The following is a 22,048-nucleotide window of genomic DNA, read 5'->3' as shown; positions in this document are numbered from 1 at the left end:
ACTCTGGCAGCTGGCAACCGAGCTCCAGAGAGAGGGGGCAAGGATGGTTAAGGATGATGGGGAGTCAAGGGCCAGGGATCCTTTTAGATGTTGGTTTTGGAAATCGGTCCTGGGTGACCAAAAGGTTCTGACTGGAAAAGTCCAGGTAGTGTGACTTCTATTTGTTCTATTGATTTTATATCAGCATCTCTACCCCTCCTTTTTAATCTGCATCCCCCAGAGAGGGCGGCTGCTATCAAACGCTAAGCCTGAAAGGAAGGAATCAATTAGTTTTTCTCAGCAGAAGGATGTGCCTTCCTGCAGGACTCTGTGCCACAAACAGAGGTGGTGGCCACTGGTGAAAGGTTCGTCATAGTGAAGTCAAATCAAGCTTGACTGAATTTCCTTTTTTAAAATAGCTGGACTCACGCTAGATCCCCAGAGTCACCTTCCAAGTAATTTCAACCATCCGCATTCAACCGGTGTGCTCACAGTGGCATTAAATAGGAAGCGTCAATTTACTGATCCAACCTAAGAAGCAACAAAGTGGTGCTGGTGGAGAAACCTAGCAATGGGCTGCCAACAACTCTGTCTAACCTGATCTGGCAGCTTCCAGCGGTTTGACTACAATTCCTATTGCTCCCCGTAAGTGTGGGACTGAAAAACTGACATATCTGAGGATGCAATACTGGGGAAAGCAAATACGGTTGGCAGCGTTGGTCCCATCGGCGCTGGAAGTCAAAAGGGTTGCCTCTGTCATCAGTCCTCCCCACCATCTCTAATTCAGACAGCGATGGGTCTGCACTGCAAATTCTGTAACGAATGGTTCGAGTGACAGGATTTGATTAATGTCTGCATTCTTTAAAAAGAGATAGGTGGGCTGACCTTCAGGAAACCTAGAGATTCACATGCGGCCTCTCGCTGTGCGCACCAGAGATCGGTCACTCTTCTCATCACCCAGCCGCCCTCCTTATTAGAGTTTTCTAATTGAATTTAGAATAAACTCACTCATGGTTTGCACAAGGCATGATGGAAAATCCTCAGGGACCCTGATTCCAGTGGCAGTTCCGCTATCCCATTTGCTGGCTTAAATTGGGTCCTGGGAGGGCTTAAAATGGAGAATACCATCAGCCCCACCACAAGCGAATGCTTTTCAGGGGCAGAATAGGAGTGGACCCGTGTCTGTTGCCTCGCTGCTTCTCCAGCAGATCAAATGAGAGAAATGATAGTCGGGGCTTCAACCTGTGAGTGGTGCTCCGCGCTGCTACGTCTGAGTGGGCAAAACATCTCAGTCTTTGTTCTGCTTCCCTTGAGAGGAGCCTGTGAAGAAAATCACTGTCTCCACTTTAGAGGCAGAAAGGCAAGAATACAACAGAGGGACAGATTTCAGTCTCAGAAGAATCTTGATCTCGATGACACCGGCTCATGCCGCCCCTCAGACTAGGGCCCTTGTTTCGTTGCTAAACTGCTAAATCCCCTTTCCTCTCTTTGGAGTTGTAGAGTGAAAACGCTTGCTCGCTTGCTCGCTCTTACCAAATTGATGTATTTGTCTAATTTATACAGCCGCCCAGAGTCGCTTGTTTTGTGAGGTGGTTGTCTGTATAAATGAGACAAATGAAAAAATAAAGTAAGAGCGAGCAAGCAAGCGTTTTCACTCTAAGACTCCCAAAGAGAGGAAATGGGATTTAGCAATTTGATTCAATCTTGTGGCAATTCATTTCAGGAACACCCCAAGTCTCTTGTTCACAGCTGCTTCCTGCAAGCTATTCTTTCTTTCAGAGCAGCAGGGGAAAAACCTCAGGATCTCAACATTCAACATGCGTTTGCAGAGCCATTAACAGCGAGCGAGCGAGCGAGAGAGGGAGGTGATTCACGTCTGAGAGAGTTGTGAACTGACTTCGTAGGATGTTGAAAACCACTTTGGGAGTGCATTGGCACACTCAGCACACCAAGTTAACCTGTGGACGGCTGTCCACCCGGGAATTCGGGGCCGTAGGCTAGATTGGGAAGGCAGGAAAAAATCCCAGAGCAAGCCAATTGCAAACCACCTCTACGCTGTTGGCAAGAAAACTACATGGATAGAGTTGGATAGCAGGAGCCCAGTGAATCTTTGTTTAGACATAGTTTGTCTAGAAGATCTTGGTCCCTCTTAAGGCAGTCGGAGCAGAAGACAAACCAGAGCTGGGGAAGCGACGCATGGGGTCTCTGTCCTGTACAACCTGCTCAGAAGGAATGAATTTCCCCACCCCCGGAGCCTCACTTTCAGTTTACGTGTTTTGCAAGTTCAGGTTTTCAAGGCAGCTTCCAGCAAAAGTAGGTCTGTCAGAAGCACCGAAGTCCGGATTCCACATATCAGAGCAATACTGAGTCAGGCCTGCATTCAGAGAAGCGCGCTACGGAGGAAGGCCAGGCCAGGACAAGCCAAGTGTTAAAACAGACTGCTTTGGAAATGACGCCAAAGGCAAGAACCAAGAAGCAACTGGGAAATAGTAAGAAGGCTATTTTAGGACCAGCTGTAGAGGAGAATCTCGATGGCGCGGACACAGAGGAGGTGGCCGAGAATGGAGGAGCTGGGCCAGTCCCTGGACATACGCAGCAGACTGGCCAATCGGGCCGCGTCAAGAGGCTGTCGGAAAAGAGGCTTGCGGGCATCTGGGGGAGATGGTGCCAGGTGGTAATTCTTTGTGTCTTCCTGGGGCTCCGAGGCTCCTGTCAGAGGGGTCTTCTTTCTGAAAAGAGGAGGGAAGTGCCCGATGCCTCTGGGGCACCTGCAGTTCCACACGCCAGGATGGACCTTGGACCCTGCAGGACCGACTTCCCAGCCACGCCGGTGACCACGAGAGCCTCCCCCCTTCAGAGGAGTCGTGTTGCCCTGTGTTCCTGTGGATGCGTTACCTTTCCATCCGGCTTGTTTTCCCTTCCACTTGCTGGGGGGAAGGGGGGATGCCATCTCCCCCAGTTCTGCGGCAGATACCAAGACTGTGCTTCGAACACGCTGCGCGCTTTTGCGCTTGTGGAATTCTCCAACTCTGATTTGATTTAGAGCGAAAGTCCACGGGTGCCTTTTCAGCCTGCAGAGATCCTGGTGAGGACAGCAGGGCAACCGACCAGCACGTCCTTCTCCAAACTCTTTTCCAGCTCACACCCTCTCTGAGGTAGCCTCTGAGTGAAACGTTAACACAGGCAAACCTGCCCTAGGCACAAAGCCAGCTGGTGGCTTTGAGCCAGTCGCTCTCTCATGGCCCTAGGAAGCAGGCAATGGCAAGCCACTTCCGAAATCTTGCCAGGAAAACTGCAGGGACTCGTCCAGGGTGTCACCAGGAGTCAACGCTGACTCAAAGGCGTAAAATAACCCAACAACACAGTATGATATGGCAAAGGATACAGTCCAGAAAAAAAAGGGGGGGGGGGAAATCAGGGACCAATGTCAGTCAGAGTGTTCAGATGACACATTCATAGAAAGAAGAATTAGCATTAGGCTTTCGTTTTCTTGTTATGAGGATGAAAGCGGAAGTTAAGAGACGATCATAGGCTTGTGGCTGCAAAAGGAAACTCTGGGTTACTGTCCATGGTTCTGAACCACAAAATGGGGTGGGGCTGGGGGACAGAATTTGGCATTTTCGAGACCCACACGTTACTGTGTAGTTCTTATTTTATTTTATTTTTAAATCTCTATTTGCTAGATTGGATAGTAATAAAGATCTTAGTTTTTCTCTGCAAGGCCTAAATTAAGAAAGAAAAGGGAAAAAACCCAGAAAGAAGCAAGAGAAAAGGTGAAGCTTCATAGCAACGGGAAAGAAGAGGACGTACGTTTTATGAAGGGACGAGTCTTTTATCTCCTCATCTCACTCCATACTCCTCATATCGTGCCTCTGTTTCATTTTGCAGCAGTTACTGTCGACAACAGGCTGGCCTGCAGCTAAGCCTTTGTCCTGAGCCAGGGACAAACTTCCTCCTTCTGTAGCTTGGCCCCTTTAAAGGTTTTGCAGAGCTGGGCGGAGGAGCACAGAGGCCAGGTTTTGCTTCTCTGGGTAATTAGCAGCAGATGCTTCCAATACAGCCAGCAAGGCAGCTGCACAGAGGACGTGTTTTGTGACATCCCATTTATATTCCACTTTTCTCAAGATGGAATTCAAGGGAATTGCCCATGTAATTCTCCCACCACCCCTGCACTGCATCACACCAGAAGGAACAAGGTTAGGGCACTGCAACTTTTGACCCAACTGGCGTTAGGTTTATGCTGTGACTTTCCCTTTCTTGGAGAGGCTGAAGGTAGTACCCAACGCATAGAGCAGGTTAAAAAAAAAACAGAAATAGGAGGTTAGCTCCTTGCAGACAAGTGGGAATGCATTAAAGGCATTCTGCCACAGGGACTGAAAGCTGCGGGCTGGAAGAGAGGTTGGGACAAAAGCAGCCTACAGGGTAGCAAGCTGGCTATTTCTGGCCTCCGTCTCGGAGCCTCGGACAGCCAGCTGTGCTGCTGCCCAGAGATGGAGTTACAACTTAATGCATACACTGCGTGAGTCTTGCGGTTTCCAGCAGTGGGGAAGTACATTTTAAACATCTGATTGGCTCTCTAATCTTTTATAACAGAGTTAATGTTCTGGCAAGAGACTCTTATTTGGATGGTGCCATGAAACGCTTTCCAAGCTGCTGCGTTTTTCACGGGTTGAGATGTGCATCCAGAGAGGTGGAGGGAAGTTCTTATTTTTGAGCGAGAGAGCCTTAAAAAAAGATGAGGCCTGCCAAAGATATTTCCTTCTGATTAGCTGGCCTGGTACAGCGCGCAGGTTCTTTGTCCACTCCATTAAGTTTTAAAGCATGATCTAAGTACGGTTTGGAAAATGGTTGGTATGCCGAAAGGGGACATGCGTGAGAGAGAAGCCATGAAGGGAAAAAGAGAGAAAAGAGGATCTACAGAAAGCAAAAAGACAGCAGAGAAAACAAGAAATCTGCCATTTTTAGTTCTCATACAGATGCAGAGAATTCCAGCCTATAGCACGGAAAGATTAATTCCTTCGGCCATGTCTGTGCACGCAGGAACACACACCTAGAAGTGACCGGTAGTTCTGCAATCAACCCCCTGCCTGAAGGCAGAATTCTTGCCCACCAGCCAGACCAACTCAAGCAACCCCACCAGTGGCAAAGCCAAGAATAGGTGTGGACAGAAGTGGCTTTCCAGGGCCAGTAGCACCGGGGGGGGGGGGCTGACTCAGGAAGTGGCCTTGTGCCACGTCGGACCTTTTCTTTATCCCCTGAAGCGCTGACTTTGGCCGGCAGTGAATGTTCCATCATGTTCAGCAGAGGCGTTTCTCACACCACATGCAATCCAATGGTCCCGTCTGGAGAAAGCAAAAGGAGGGGTGGGTCAACCAGTACATGAAATGAAGGGGTGGGGACCTGGCAAAAGTGTAAGAGCACACCCAGCCCACTTAAATGCCTGGTTTGTGATGCAAAAGAAAAGAAGAATCCAGCATGCAAAACCTGTGTTCCCTAAGAATTTGAACATTTCCTCAATTTAGAGGCTCCCCAATTCCAGATGACCCTGGATGACTTACAGTAGGAACAATTTCAAGAACAGCTTGGCACTGTACTTCTCTCCAGCATCGTCAGAAGCGTCCTAGGGAAGGAGTGGGGGACAAGCACTATTTATAGTTGGGTCATCAGCCTTCCACCTACCATAAAATCCTCGGATAGCAATGGGCAAATTTGCTTCCATCCCTGAGCTGGACCTCTTGGGACATTTTGCTCACCTGATGCAGCTGAGACCATGCAGGATTCTGCTTCCAGAGATAGTCGGAACAGATGGTTTCAGATGCAGACAGGGTCCCATCACTCAGCTGTAGCCACTGCCTCCTCTGAGGAGTTGACCCTGGCCAGGTTGGTTCTACAAGAGGTTGGTTCTCCCTCCTGCCTGCTGACTGCACGGATCAGAAGCAGTAGCTGTCAGTGAGTAGCTAAGCCATACGACTCTCCTCAAGTTAATATTTAACTCTAGCTAGCGAACAACAATTAAAATTAACGATAAAAATATCGGCAACAGAAACACAGAAACAAATCACGCCTGGGCAGCGAACTGACCCACATCCCCAACCTCTTGAAAAACAGGCGCAGTAAATATCCTGGTCCAATATTTGGGGAAAAGCTTTTAATGACTTACAGGTGGCCATCTGGATTGGGGCCATCTGGATCCTGGGGGTGGGGGGATGCTGTTCCACTGGGCAGGTGCAGCAAAACTGCAGCTGAGGTTCACCCCATCATGTCTATACCACTGAGTCTCCCGACGTTCAAAGTGGGTCTTAGCAGGGTCAGACATGGTGCTAGGTTGCACCCCAGAGGTCTGCCAAAGCGAGTGATTGGTGATGCCACAAGATCTGGACATGTCACAGCCGATCCTTTTACTTCCCAGTGGGAAGTCTTTTTGTAAGAAAAGGGCGAGGAGACAGTTCTAAGAAATTGGTTTGCTTTGAAATCTGGTTTTCACGTTGGGGAGTTCAGAATATTCACTGGATAGATGCTTTCGAAAGAACGGCCAGGTGAGCACCTGGCAAGGTTGCTTTGGAATTCATAAACGCTTGGCACAAGGAGGCGAAATTTTCCAAGTGCAGGCGATCCGGGTTCCAGGACTGAATAATTAGGAATGGAGGTGTAGGGTTGTCCCACATTCCCATTTCACAGCCTTAGCTGGACACTGCATCCGTGGAATTAAACAAATATACTTTGGGGCCAAGTATATACACAGTATATAACCGTGACCCCTAACAATGCCCTCCTCCCTCCTCAAGCCCAGGTTGCCCCGTGGAGGGCTGCAAGACCCCCTGCATCCATGCCAGGTCAGTGAGAAGGGAGTGAGCCGGCTGCAGCCCACGGGTTCCCATTTGTTCTCAGTGCTGCTGAATCTGGTGGCAGAGTCATCAGCTGTGAATCACTCGGATTAACTCAGCACTGCGAGGAGTTCTGGAGCCTCCAGTCTGCCTCAGAGCTGGGCAGGGCTGGCCAGAAAGGCTCCACGTGAGGCGGGCACCGTGACTGTGCTCATCTGCAAGAGAAGCCACCAGCTGGCCTAACAAAGGGTTTGGGGAAGCAGTGTGCTGGAATGGAATTATGAAGGCCAGGCTCAGGGAGATCAGCGTGTTCTTAGTTCGCCGGAGGAGCGTGGGAAGTTCAAGAGGACGAGGCTGGCACCTCCCTGAGGAATTCACGGTGTTGTGGCTGGCTGGCTTGGGAGCTGGGGTTTCAGTCTGGGGAGATTTCTGTCTAGAGGTTGTAGCTAATAAACACAGTGGAACTGAATTTGCATCGTCTCTTGGAGTTCTTTAGGCTAGACCTGACAAGCAGTGAGGAGACAGGGACTGAAGCGGCTGAGGACTCATGCGCACCCCCAGCATGTGAGGTGGCGGCTCCCCTGTTTCAAGGACTTGGGAGGGGGAATCCAGCATCTCTGAATGGCTGGCAAGAATGACTAAGGGCAGCTCTCTCCTGGGGAGGGTGGCCATGTTTTGTGAACCCTGCCCAGAGGGGCACCAGAAATTAGCAAGATCCCAAGGAATGGGAGCCAGGTGCCACACCGGAGGCCCACTTCACCTGCAAATTGTCTCTCCCCCTCCCCTGAATAAACTTTGGCGGACTACCTCTGCTGCAGCTGGCTTTCAGCACTGTCCCTCCCCCAGCCAACCCATGGATGGGATAAATCATCAATGGCGATTCCATAAATTGCTTTTTAAAGAGTTTTTTTTGGTGGGGGTGATAGAAACCCAGCTGCGACCAAAGCCATCTCTGGAACGGTTTTTGCACAGCAGGGCAAAAGCCAGGCGGGGAAAATGAAACTGTAAAGCTTTCGCAGGCCATTCAAGTGCTGAATTAGCAACACATCAGCCTGCTAGGTTTGCAGGGAGAGAGGCTGGCAACACTGGGGAGGGGAAGGCTGCAGATTAAGATCAGAGCAGACTGAAAGGGAAGCTGCTGGCTGGAAGACAGGCACCCCCGTCTCCCCATAGAAGGAAGGGGCCAAACGCACAAGAGGCAAAACCTGCAACACGGAGGATGCCTGGAGGCCCCACATGGGCTTGCTTCTGGTGGAAATCAGGACCCAAGTGGATCTAGCTGGAAGTCCACCACCTTCTTCAGGCTGGTGGCGGCATTTGGCCCCAGGCATTATACCTGTGTTCATATCCTGAAGAGCTGGAGGGGCCAGGACAAAACCAGCAATAAATAGAATTAATAGAATTACTCCTCCCCTGAATCCATTTTCCCTTTTGGTACAGGGTTTGGCAGCAACCTTTGGATGTGGAGGGCAGACCCAAGGTTTGGGGTGACTCAGGTTGTGCACCTCTGAAACCTTCCAAGAGCATTGCCTTGTTGGGAAGTGTCTTCAGCCTGGGACTTTCTCTCCACATTCCTTTGAACAAGAGTCAAGAGGAGAGAACAGTGAGAGACATGCCAGGCCATGTCCATGTCTACTGTAAGCACAGAAGACCTCCCCAAGCATCTCCACCTGAAGAGGAGCCCAGGAGCAAGGAAGACCCTGTGCTGCTTGCAACTGTTCAGTGCTGGGCAAAATGAACCAACAGTGTCCACCCCAAGCTAAACGATGTATCTGATGCTTGTTCTCTCTCCTAGGAGGCGTTGAAAAGAGAAGACTCCAGGACAGGGTTTGAAGTCCAATATGTCTGAGGGCATCAGACTGAAGGAAGGGTGACAGAAATCCAATACTAAGGGTGCCAACTCAAAAATAAGGTCAACATTTCAATAGGTCCTTTCTTTCTCATAAGTTATTTTAGAGGATGACCTCAATACACAGATTACAAAAGACATACGCAGTATTAAATTCACAACTGCATTGAGCAAAACAGCCGATGACAACATGGCTTGTCTCACTGGCTGTTCTTCCCTGTCTCCTCCAGCAGCTGCACTAAAGATCCTCGGGGTCAGCAAGGCTGATAGCCAGGTTTCTTGGAAAACATCTGCGGAGAGCTTCAAATGCTCTTTGCCAGCCCTTGCTAATTAATCATAATTAATCACCTGAAGACCCAGTTTGCTTCCCAACTCTAGCAGGTGTTACAGCATTAGTGGCTAAGGGGCTTTCAGACTTACCAGAATCAGCAAACATGTTCAAGATTCAAACCCAAGAAGCCAGCACAGCAGGGAGGTCAGAGCTACCGGATGAGGTCACAGGGTGAGTTGATAGCCCTAGGCTCTTGGAAACCTACTTAGAGCTCTAGCTGGTAGCTCTTCAGCAACTAGGAGGAAACTCTGACTCTAGAGTAAGGCTCTACACGCATAGGCATCCCAACTCTAGAGGAGCCCTGCTCTGTTAGTGTAAGCTGCAGAGAAGACCTGCCTTCCTACGGGTTTGTATTTTCTAGACCTCAAGGCTGGGTCCTGCTGTGACAACTTCATTTACTGGCCGAGGCTGCAAAATATCTGGAGCTCCTCCTCTTCCTCTCAGAAGCCAGCCTGAGGCTACTTGTCTATTAGCCCTTTTTGCTAATAGGCCCTTTTGAAATACTCATCCAAAGCTCAGATGAAACACAAGCCAACTAAAGCCTTGAGGCCATGAAAGGAGCTCCTCTCTCCTTTACTGAAACAGCTTGCGCTGTTAAGCACATGAAATGTAAGGGTCATCCTGGGGGAACACACAAAAAATCCTTCTGTTTTAACTATGTTTCCCTCAGTGGCCAACCAAATTCTTCAGGGAATCCAGTAACATAAGGTCTAAAGCAGTGTTTCTGAACCTCAGCAACTTTCAGATGTGTGGACTTCAACTCCCAGAATTCCCAATTCTGGGAGTTGAAGTCCACACATCTGAAAGTTGCTGAGGTTCAGAAACACTGGTCTAAAGGAAACACCTCAATTGCATCCACCCCTGGTTTGCCCTCCAAGACCTGTTATAAGGAGAAAACTACTTCTAAACATGGAGATTCCATACAGCCAAATCTTATCTGTTTTTTGAGTTTGCTTGAGTCACCCATTTTTAAAGCCATTTAAAAGAAACCAAGAACTATATTTAAGCCAGTGGCCACCTGTGCATCTCGTGGCAGTGGATCTCATAAGCCAGTGATACATGATGTGAAAAAGGCCTTTCCTTGCCCTAGCATCCTTGCTTCACCTTTTAAGGAGAAATTCAATAGCAGGGCCTATAGGTGTTTGTGCTTATCTGTTTCAAGCACCTGACTTTCTGAGATTTGCTATTTCTCAAAATGGAAGCCTTATTTAGTCCATGAATTTGTCTAGAATGATCCCTTCCAGGTTGGTGGACAGCAGCCACCTTCTGCAGAAGATCAAGAATATATATGTGACTCACTCTGGAGCCTTCTGGAGAAAATCCAGAAGGGAAATGTAAGAACAGCCAAGCACATTCTGCAAACGTTGGCTGAAAAGAAAGCAAGTGAGGGTTCTCCCGATTTCACCCAAGTGGCAATGTAAGGAAGGGGAAAAGTCTCCAGACAGGACAGAAACCAAGAACTACAAGTAATGGGCTGAATTATCTCCAACAATGGCTTCCCCCAAGTTTGCACACAATAAATGTCAGTGGGTGTTTCGGAGGCTGAACATCAGAAACTAGCAATAAACACAAGGAACAAAGCCGTTTGGAGCTGCACAGAGGTTGCCCTGAGGATCTTATTAAGAGCAGGCTATTCTGATGTGGTGGAAAAAGACGTGGGGGGCCTGCATGAGAAATCTCTTCTTCTGCACGGACCCCAAAGGGGAGAGGAGAAAGAAACAGAAGTGTGCTATGGAAAGCATGGCACTTTTATTTTTTATTTCTGAACATCTAACTGCAATCCTATCTAATCTAGGGACGGTAATATTCCATGCTCTTGATCTTTTAGGAAAAGCCAAGGACCAGGGTTGGAATCAGGCGACGCGAAGCCCACGCCCATTCCCCATTTATATTTCTCTTGTCAAATGGCATTTTCTCATTATCAGATTGCTGATTAAGAGTATTATTTTAAAAGCAACATAAAATAAATGTTTTTAAAAATGCTAATTAAGAGTCCAGGGTACGGCTCAGTGATTTATCACTGGAATTGTAGGGCCACAATATTGTCTCCTGATAGCTGAGGGTCTTTGCCAGGGACGTTGAGTGAGAGACCCATCCAGGTCTGGGTAGGGAAGCATCTTCCCTGGCTGTGGATGGGGACAGATGTGAAGCGCCCGGTCAAATGGAGAAAAGGAGAGATGTTTCTAGGGCGACTGCAGCCATGGGACCTGTTGCGATTTGTCATTTTGCCTCCCTCCTTCTTCAGCTTGTGAGCCCATAAAGAAAGCAAAATTGGCAAACACACCAAAGCCCTGAAACTCTGTCACTGATGATGGCAGTGGAGAACCCATAACAGCAGCTCATTTGCTCTTTGCAATCAACTGTTGGTAGACCGGATTCACACAACATGCTAAGTCAAGTGCAAGGAGATCACATTATGTTGATCTACTGGATCAACCTAACATGTGTTGTGTGATTCCAGTCAGAATCACCCTCTCTGTTTAATCCAAGTATTGGATTTTTCATGGAACTGCCACCTGGACCTCTGGAAATGGATGCCTCATGTTTGCAAATAAATGGGGAGGGGGAGGCTCTAAACCAGGCTGAAAGCAGCAACTTTTGATTTATCATTCAAAATGTCTTGCAGAGATATTAATTTCCCTTGCAGAAATGGCTATCCACCTTTTCTTTTCAGAATTCAATTTCCAGTACTTTTACAGTTCCATCTTATGGTCTTCAGGAAAGGTACACATACACACGTATGTTTGGGCAATCTCCTGTGAAAAGGAAGGGATTTATAATTTGCCATCCCTGCAAACAAGTGTTTCCTTCAAACATTTTAAAAATTATCTAACATATGGTGAAGTTAATTAACTCGGCTCATTTTGTTCTGCTGGCTGGAGACTCCTTCGGTGCCTGCCAGGGCTGTTTTTTTTCTAAAAAGCAAAGTTTCCTGATATTGACTGAATAAATTGTTTAGTGATATAGCCAACGCTTGTGCCTGGAAGCCTACCCATTTCAAGTCCACATTTGTTTAACTTAGCCAACCCTTTCACAACAACATGGCTTGCGTCCACCTGGAACTCAGAGTTGCCGACGAGAGAATTCCCAGATGGAACCATTTTGCTTTTGAACACCTGCCAGGGAAGAGCAACCAGCCTGGGGAAGTGGAAACCAAATCCCACGTGGTTGAAAGAGGTGGGCCTGGAGAAGGGAGAAGAAGGGGAGACGTGCTTATGAGCGTCGAGGAGAGGGGCAGAAGAGACGGAGAGGACTCGTTGGTTGGCCAAGCCCAGGTGTGGCTCCAGTGGATGGAATCCCAAGGAAAGGGGTTCTGGCTAAGCTTTAGGAATCAACTCTCTGGATTTCCTCAAGGAGGAGGAGTAGAGTCTGCTTTGCCATGGGTTGGGAGTGCCGGGGTGTGCTCAGCAAAGAGACGGAGTCTAGGGTCTCTAGGGTCCTACCCTGGACATCCCCCAGAGTTGGAACGGTGAAGGGCACTAAAGCAAAGAGAGTGCCTTCCCTTCTTTTCCTCACAATGGGGAGGAGGGAGACCGACCTCCAGGGCTGTTGCAAAGAGCTTCTGCTCAGATCCTGGTTTCCAGAGGGACCAGCAGCCTCAGAGCCAAAGCACAGCAGGTAGGAACAACTAGGATGTCTCCAGAGCAGTGTTTCTCAACCTGGGCAGCTTGAAGATGTGTGGACGTCAACTCCCAGAATTCCCCAGCCAGCCTGCTGGCTGGGGAATTCTGGGAGTTGACGTCCACACATCTTCAAGCTGCCCAGGTTGAGAAACACTGCTCCAGAGAGTTAAAATCACGTCCACGGCAGCCTTTTTCCATTCCCCCATTTCCAATCCTCTCTCCAAGCAGTTTGTTTTTGCGCTCACAGGTTCCCAGGACAAAATCTGACACTCAGGGTCCTTCAAGGGCCCTGAATCGGCAGCAGCTCTGTAAGATGGTAAGCAAAGAGCAATCTTTCCTGCCCTGGGCTGATTCTCGATCCAGGGGGTGCTCAATTACTCTCTTTAGGACTACCAGATTAAAATAAAACGATAAAAATGTTGTGCTTCCTTACAGATTGGTCTGTGGTCTGCAACCCCCTCAAACTGACTGCTGTTTAAAATATTACTACTATTCTTATTCGTGATTGACTGTCCTTCAAGGAGGAGGCCATGACGTTGAAAACCTCGCTAAAAAAAGAATCCATAATTTCTAATCTGGATTGGCTGACTCTTTCAAGCCACTAATGTATAAAAAGAAATCTTTGACGTGCTTCAATCTTCCAACAGAATGACTCATCCTAGCCAGCCCCCCTGCCCTCCAGCCTCTCTGGGGGCTTCTGCTGTTTCATTTGGCTGAGGGGCATTTCCTATCTTCCAGGGGCACAGCACAGCACAGCACAGCTCTCCAAACTTCAAATCTTATTTTCTCCAGAAATGTCAGCCCCTGCAAGGCGATGCCAACTCACCCCAGAGAGCAGCAAAGCTGAATCTGAGCAAATTACTCCGTACGGATAGCAAAGCTCACTTCGGGCAGCCTTGGAGTTTGTTTCTCTGTAGGCACGTTGTGTCAAGACAACATCCCGTTCTGCGATCCCCTTTTTAAATCGGAAAAATAATGTCTGGCTGGCTGCGAATGGAGGTTGGGTGATGCGAGGTCTTCCAAGTGTTCCAAAGGTCAAATATTTGCAAGACCGTATCATCTACATCAGCTGTTCAGGCTGTGGAATTCAACCGGGTTTGGGAGCCAGCTTGGCCCAGAATTGGGGAGGGTAATAAACACACTGAGGAACATCCCAGTTTTGAGCCTCCTGTAGCCAAAATGCTTTTGCGGGGAACAATGAGACCATCCTGCCTGCAAACTCCTAAAGTAACTGAAGTGTCTCGCCTCTGGCTCTCCAGCCTTCCCCAGCCTGGTGAACCCCGAAAGTGCAGCAATGCGCACCCCTCTCTGCTGAATACGACCATAATGATGGATGGATGGATGGATGGATGGATGGATGGATGGATGGATGGATGGATGGGTATCCCAGGATTCCCAGCCCTCACAATGCAAGAGGACCTTTATAACGTTTACCCCACTTTTGAGACATCTCTACCCATCTTTAATTTCCTTGGACATTTCTATCCATGCAACATTGCTTCACATCTGGAACAGCGAACTAGTGGCTCTCTAGGTTCCTTACATGAATGTCTTCCAAGTTTAGATTCCCACAACTAACCCCTCACAAATGCGCTCTCTCACACACAAGCCATTCACTTCACCATCATCAGAAGAGCTCTGCCCATTGGTTCTGCTTTAACAGGTTTAAAGGACCCTTTCCATAACTAGGTAGAGCTGATGGGCAGCAACAGCCCCCTCCATGTTTTAGCAATGTTCGGGCACCAGCAGCGTTGGATGCTAGAGCCAAGCATCGCTTCAGACTTGATCTCCAGAAAGGGTTTTGGCACATATGGAAGCATGAATGTAACATCTGTCTCCAATATCTTAGAGCAGCCAAACCCTTTTCCAGGGTCCACCTGTGGAATATCCTTCCCCAAAGCATCATTTATTTTCAGTATCTGACTGTTTTTATTGAGTTCTAATCCTAAGATGCCTCAAGTCTCTCCTTTTTGGTGGCCTTATAAACCCTCGTCGTCATCTGCAGAAGCACTGTTTGGAGACAGAATCCAAAATGTTGCCCAGCCCTCTTGGACACTACCATGACTAAACCAGAAGTGACATTTGGACATCCTCCCCGCCCCCTCAATATATTGATATTTTACATTTATTTAGTCAGATAACAAAGCACATCATTAAAACACCCAACAGTCAATGCACGTTGATCGCCAGCCAAGTGCACTGCGCACCCCCAGCTCCCCCACAAGCCTCTCGTCAGTGGCTGGACCGAGCTCCATTCCTCCAGGCACAGCTGGGCCAATTTCCAGCTGCCGTGTGCTGCTGGCTCTGCCTTCTCTCCTGCTCCCGGCTGCGATGCTCTTTTTTGCTGCTGTCAGCCACCCGCCAGACAGCCCCGACTCACCGTGCCAGTCAAGAGACCCTGGGCCAGCCGGCCAACTGGAAAGACAGAAGGGAGGCTGCCAAGAGCACATCGCAGAGCATCAGGAGGCCCGGCTCACATCAAAACACCGCCACTCTCCAGGACAGTTAATGAATAACAATCAGCTCTAATAAAGCATTTTGAAAGTGATCAAAGCCATTAGCCACAGGGCTTCCAGTTCCCCAGATTGCAGCGGAGAGTGACAGCAGAAAGGCTTCGGCTTCAGAAAAGACCGCCATGAGGATGACGAGTCTCTTGGCCAATTCCCTTCGCCCCAAACCACAGGGATAGAGGTCAGTGACCGCCACCAGATGCTCCTGAGCTGAAAGGTGATTCAGTAAAATATTTATTCACAAGACTCAGAAATGTGACCGTGGTACCCAACCGTGCAAAAGACCAGTGTTTTACACCCGTTACCCATAATAGAAAGCAAGGATGGTTTCATTCCTGCCTGATTGAATCCTACCAAGTCAAGGCATGCTTTCTCTCAAGAGTAAGGCTTGCTGCCAGATAATGGGGGTTCAACTTGGGATTCTTCCTACCCCTTTCTTTGGGTTCCTGGAGAAGAACCTATTGGCTCTGGAGCAGAGGGATGAAGTCAAGGAGAACCTTTCAATACTTCCACTGCTGTGATCTTCAGCATGGCTCTGAGGTGTCAGCATCCTCTTGAATGTAAGACTAGCCCTGCTGGATCAGTGAAGGCCAACCTTAGCCCAGCACATTGTTTCTCACAACCACCAGCTTAGATCCCTCTGGGGTCCTCACAAGCAGGAGGTAGAAACGCACCTTGTCTTGCCACTGTTCCCTCCAACTGTATACGAAGGCAGGTTGTCCCCAACTGGGATTCCCAGAGATACTAGGACCAATGATGAATTCACTTTCTTTGAACATCTCTCATCCATTTTGGAATGGTCCTAATAGGAGTGGGGGAGGGCAGGTGGGGAATAAGGGCGTCTTCCTCTTTGATCTAGGAAAACCTCCATCTCAGAGAGTCAACTGTTCTAAAATAAATCTACCACTAAGTGCTTAGCATGCGAGAACATGAAGAACCTGGATGAGTGGAGGTAGCAAGGCCACCATCTGAAGCACTGGATGCCATAACAGGTGCTGTTTTTAGCTACTTCAGGCAGAAAAAAGCTCCAATGATGGTCTGGATGGGGCAGAAGAAAAGGATGGGGGCATTCTCTAGGCTGACCCCTTCCCCACAACAAAGAAGAGGAATATTCTGTGCTACAGAGCAGCATCACAGCTAATTCTCATCATTTTGCAATAGCCAATAGCTAGGTTAAGTTCACAGGTCAACCTGTGGATGGGCACTGGGGTTCTTTTCCCACTTAGTCCAAAATATCAGCTGCAAGTCTAAGATCTGTTAAGTTGCGGGAAATGGATCACGATAGCGTCTATGTGCTGCTTCTTTAAAAGAGGACTGTTGGTGCCTCATGTCATTTTAGAGAGCTCCTCTTTGGGGTATGGATTTAGAAACAGGATTTAAATAACAATGCTATTAAAATATAGGCTATTAAAAGATTCCTTGGCATTATGGGCAAAACACAGAGAGGATTTCCAAGTGGGGGAGCTGCAGGATGACTGAATGGGTTAACACAAGTAGTCTTTGCGCAGTATGATGCGCTCCCTGACTCAGCCCCCCCCATCTGTCTTTGAGTGCTATTTTTGAATTGGGCCTCTCATGTTGCTTGAAGGACCTCCAGGCCAAAGTACAGGCAGCTGGTCAGCCAAGCTGGCCCTCTCTTGAGGGCCATTTCTTCTCCCTTCAAGGACCCCTTGGGTGGGAAACATTTTCTGAGTCATGAGCATCTTGTCTGTCCTACTCTCTGCTTCCTGGACACCCCAAGACCAGCCAGTGTTGTGCAGATTTGATCCCAATCCTTTGGACCAGCACATTCGGGGAATGCAGGAACTCCTTTCCAACACAAGATTAGGACATCACTCTTTCAAACTAAGCCCTGAACAGAATCCCTAATTATAGAGCTGTCCTTGGGACAGGAAAGCGCTCTGCACCTGCCTAGGTCTTGTTTCAGAGACTCGGCTCCCCAGATTCAGAAAGGTTCCCGGGTCCAATTCCGGCTCAGAGGTGGTTCAGTTCTGAGAAACTGCCCCATCAGACCGGCTCCCGGGTTAAAGGCCTGAGCCAATCTGAGCTCCCCAACACTCCAGTGTGTGACGAAGAGCAGGGCTTTAGCGACGTCAAGTGGCCACAGTGCCAACGTACAGGCCCTGTGGCTGGCAGCCAGACTTCTTGCACAAGATCTGAACCACGTTCTTTCTCCGCAGGCTCCTTCCCAACTTGTTTGCCTGATCGGCAGTTCAGGAAACGGAACCACCTGCAGAAATTTTTGGGCAACTTGAGTTGGCTTTGTCAAGATATCTGCGCTGTTTTGCGGGAGATGCTCCGCAAGGGGTGGGCTGGTGGTGGGGAAGGGTCTGCCCAACTTGGCGGAACCTGTTCATCCAGCCCCAGGGATCCAACCCACTGGCCACGTCCATGGCCCCTAATTTCCTCTGCCCCCCCCACACGTCCGTGCAAACACGAGTCCGAGGCGCAGATTTAGTGAACGTTTATTATGTACAGGCTTATACACACGGTTCCCGAGCAGAGCAGTTGCCCCTCTGCCCTTCAGTGCTGTCTTTTCTGCATTTCAGTTACAGTCCACATCAATTCTACACAAACCCACCGGACGACAACGGGAAGGGGAAGGAAGGAAGAAAAGCAGCCCCCTCCGACTCCTCCAACTCTGCCGAGGGACCGCTAGACAAGGCCAGCTGACCTGCTTGACCCCATCAGCGGGGAGGCTCCCCAGCCCTCCGGAAGACAAGCCCCCGGCCACCCGCTTGCAGGATGCCTGAGGACCCACTTGACCTTCAGGATGCCACCTGTGGGCAGCAACAGCAAGTGCCAATATCAACTGCTTGGGGAGAGTGCTGGGCATGGACCCCAAGGGGTTTTCTGCCAGGCCAGGGAGCTACTGCAGCTAGCCCACCCCTTAGGAAGTCCGACGTATGCGCAGATAAGTAACGGCAAATGGGGGGTTTCTGATACAGCAGGCCGGTCTGTGCCTCCCGTCGGTTGGGAGCATCACAGAAGGGCGCTGTGGGGAGGCATCGTTCATCCTACTTCCTCTGCAAGGTGGGCCTGGAAAAGCCCCTTGCAAGCTCCAGGAGCAGGGCTTCCCTTCCGGGGGGCGGGGGAGAGGAGTGCACGACCTTTCGTCTCCCTGAAAAGTGTGTGGGGGGTCGTGCTTTAGAAAAACAAGACCGCCAACTGCTACAGCAGCACTTGCTCTCTGCCATGATTCAACTTCACAACTTCTTTTAAAATGGCAAGACGTGCCAAGAATCAAGGTCTCTGGGGATACAAGGAGTGCACGTCCACACCCCACTCCCAACTCCTGAAGGACTGCACTTCTCCTCTTGCTCCCAGAAAGAAACGGATCCGCAGCCCACTGGGTTTCCCCCCTCCTCAATTTTATGCAGCTTCTAGAAAGGAAGGGCCTGGGGCAAGTCGAACAGGGGCCTGTTCTGACCAAAGACCATCAGGACTCAAAAAGGAATCAAGGGAAAGGAGACAAAAACAGATGAATAGATGGATGCAGGCAGTCTCCTTTCCCCCAAAACAAGATGACTCTGCACCCGCAGGCTGATTTCACAGTTTTTCTTTTCTAGGCATGTGTCTCAGAAAAGAATTGCAATTAGAGAGATGCAGACATCGGACCGCCTGTACAAAATACCCGGTGATTCTACACGTGACCCTTGCTGGCTGCCCCTTGCCTTTAGCATCGGAACCCCCCATCCTCCGAGGGCCCCCGTGCGCTCAGTCCTTCCTCTCTAAGACATGCTGAGCCCTTCCTTGCCAACACTCAGTCTCACCCCCGGATCTTGGGGAGGGGCTGCATGGGCATCTGGGGGCGTGCCAGGCACGCCGAGGAGGATCTGCTGCCCAAATGAAGACCCAGCACCGCACAAGGGAAACAGGCACGTGCTGGATCCGAGACCCGGATTCTGCGACTCGAAAGGGCCATCTTGAGACTTCTCTCGGGTCGCTGCAGTAGCAGTTGGCTGGTAGTGAAATCCCCAGAACGGGGGGGCAAAGGGGTCAGAGAATCGGAAGAAAGAGGGTGAAGCTACCGGGGCCTCAGGTTCTCTCCTCAAAACAAGCCGTCTTGGGCTTTGGAGGAACGGGCCCTCCAGTCCCCTTGGGGCTCTGCTGCGGCTCCCCTGCGACTCACCCTGCTGTTCAGAGCCTCCCTTGGCCGACCCCGACCAAGCCAGCCTCGGGAACAGGGAGAAGGGGCGCCCCGCTCACGCCGGGCTTAAGAGGGCGGTCCCCGGGCCTGCATCCTGGGGCTCTGGGCTCCAGCGGAGGTGCAGGCCCCCCGGGTCTTCCTTGCCCCCTCTCCTGGGCTCTGCCAAGGAAGAGCTCTTCCTCACGCACGTGGTCCCAGTGCAAACCCAATCCTTCCCTGGCTCCAGGCCCGAGGGCAGAGGGCACTTTGGGGGCAGCCCCCTCGGCAGGAGGCCTGTGCTTCCAAGGAGGCCAACGCTGCTCGGGCGCAAGGGGCAGGGCTGGCGCGCTACTTGATGTGCTCGGCTGCGTGGGAGGAGCAGTAGTACTTCTTGTGGGCGATGAAGGTGGACAAACTGCTGAACTTGATGTTGCAAAGGCGGCAATACCGATGGCTGCCATTGGCGACAGGGGTGGGCAGCCCTTTGCCGGAAGGGGCCTGCGCACCTTTGTCCGTGTACCCGGGAGGGGGGACGCTCGGGAGCGCCTCGGGCAGGGGCGAGAGGGGCAAGGGGACGGAGGGGGAGAGGGGCAGGAGGGGCTGGGGAGAAGCCGTGGGGCGAGGGCTCCCGTTGGACATGGGGGGGACGGGCACCTCTTTCCCGTTGAAGCTGTCCTTGTGCAGTCGGGGGGTGGGCTGTGGCGGGGAGGCGGCCGGCAGCGGGGGAAGCAGGCTGCCGTCGGCCAGCGTCCGGGTGGCCTCGATCAGTGTGGCCCCCGCCACCGTTTTGGCCACAAACAGTCCATGGGCGTTACGGAAGTGCTCTACCAAGTCCCCCTTCACGGTGCCATTGATCGGGCAGTAAGGGCACACGGCCAGGGGCACCTTTGCGCCTTGGAGGTGCTGGGCCTTGCCCTCCAGGTAGCGCGGCTGGAGCGGATCCACGCCAGGGAAGCTGGCCGGTGCAGCCCCCGGGCTCAAGGAAGGCGCTACCTTCTCCATCTTGACGGGCACCCCTTCAGGCTCCTCGGCCGAGCCCTCGGGGCTGTCCCGGGGCTTCAAGGGGGCCGGGACGGCGCCCTTGATCTTCTGCAGCTGCTCCATGGTGCTTGGCTGCAAGGGGGTGGCCGGACAGTAGTACTTCTTGTGGGCCAGGTAGCTGTCGAGGCTGTGGAAGCTTATCCGGCAGGCCGTGCACTCGTGGTAGTCCGCCAGGGGCAGCAGGGAGGCCGGGAGCACGCGGCTCCCGCCGTGCGGGCGGGGCTTCTTGCTGAGGTCGATGGGGCCCTCGGCATCTGGGCTCGAGCTGGGAGACGGGGCGGCCTTGACCACGGAAATGAGAGCGGGGACCACGGGAGGTGCCTCAGGGCGGGGGCCCTCTGGGGCGCCCCCCAACGGGCTGCCGGCGCTATGGATCTCGTACAGCTTGCGCCGCTTGCGCGTGCGGACGGGCTGCGGGAGGAAGGGCAGCTTGCCGGCCGCGCTGGTCCGGCGCAGGGGCGGGTCGTGGCGGGAGGCGCAGTAGTAGCGCTTGTGCACCATGTAGGTCTCGTGGCGGCTGAAGCGGATGTTGCAGGCTTCGCAGACTGTCCGGCTGGGGTCGTCCTCCGGCTCCTCCACAGAGCTGGCCCCCGGGCTCGGGCTCCCCTCGCTGGTGCGCCCGGTTCCGTCGGTCTCGGGGGAAGGGCTGGCTTTGGCCCCTCCCCCCTCCTCCACTTTGACCTCTTGCTTGATCTCTAGGGCAGGAGGGGTGGCGTCCCCCTCAGGCTCCCCCTCCGGTGCTGCTCTGCTCTCTCCGGGGGGCTGGGGCGACAGATGTGGCCCGGCAGTGCTCAGACCTTTGGGCGCAGCGCCGGGCGCCAGCTTTGCTTTGCGTGGGCCGGTGGGACCTTCCTCCGTGAGGCGGCGGCTGGAGCAATAAAGGCGCTTGTGGACGTAATAGTTGTTGATGTTGTTGAACGTGATCTCACACTCAAAGCAGGTTGCGCCTTTGGGCACCGGGGTGCCGGGGAAGAGGGCGGGTGGCACCCCCCCGTGGCCTTGCTTCAGGCGGCTGTGGACCAGCTCGGACATCTTGGCCAAGATCTCCGACGCCTGTGGCATCACGCTGGCTTCATGGCCAAACACGTACTGGGGCAGAAAGACGGTGCCTCCAGGAGCACTGGCACCAAGCTCGCCGGGCACCGGGCTGGATCCTGGCGTGGGGCTGGTGATCTCAGACTTCACCTTCACCGAGTGCAGGCTGTGCGGCGAGGGCGCCCTGGAGGAGGCATCGAGCTCAGCCTCCGGTTCAGAAGCCGTCTCTTCTTGGGGGACTCCTTGAGGGTTTTCCCCCTCATCTAAGGGCTCTTCCTTGATTTGCACGGGGGGTGCCCCATCAGCCCAGGCGGCAGGGGGACTTTTTTCTTGGGGAGGAGAACAGTTTCCCGCCTCCTCTGCAGGGGACCCCTTCACCCCTTGTAGAGGTGACTTGGCAGGGGCCTCCGACTGGCTCTGCGGGGCAGCTTTGGGGTCTGAGCTGGGCAGAGCCGCTGCTGCAGTGCAGTGCAGAGCCCCGTGCTGCTGGAGGCTGGTCAGGCAGGTGGCCACGTAGCCACAGAAGCTGCACTTGAGTGCAGAGGACGAGCCTGGAGAACTCAAGCCTGCAGATGAGAAGACAAGCAGAAGGGTTGGACCTTTACGGAAACTCACGCGGGGACTGGGCTCACGTGTCGCACTACACCATCGTTTACTGACTGGGTAAATCACAACTAATCAGGCTTGCACAAATCAAGCCAAAGCCATCTTGCTTAGCATCTTCTGT

At 51.7% G+C, this 22,048-nt stretch overlaps 1 protein-coding gene across 4 annotated transcripts in view; it reads right to left on the bottom strand.

Moving 5' to 3' along the window:
* Positions 1–17,565: 17,565 nt before the first annotated feature.
* The window catches only part of ZFPM1 (zinc finger protein, FOG family member 1), a 74,990-nt gene continuing 70,507 nt past the window's right edge, over positions 17,566–22,048 (bottom strand). For all 4 annotated transcript variants that reach the window (XM_088136210.1, XM_088136213.1, XM_088136212.1 and 1 more), the window contains one exon: positions 17,566–21,887. In XM_088136210.1, the coding sequence (XP_087992336.1) occupies positions 19,594–21,887 (2,294 nt within the window). In that variant the 3' untranslated portion in view covers positions 17,566–19,593. The remainder of the gene's footprint in view (positions 21,888–22,048) is intronic.

The sequence above is a fragment of the Python bivittatus genome, unplaced genomic scaffold (assembly GCF_059951505.1).
Source record: "Python bivittatus isolate LINGU-HERP-01145 unplaced genomic scaffold, Pbiv_v1 ctg000190_np1212, whole genome shotgun sequence".
NCBI lineage: Eukaryota > Metazoa > Chordata > Lepidosauria > Squamata > Pythonidae > Python > Python bivittatus.
Note: the sequence above shows the minus strand (reverse complement) of the source record. Positions and strands in the feature narration are given on the sequence as shown.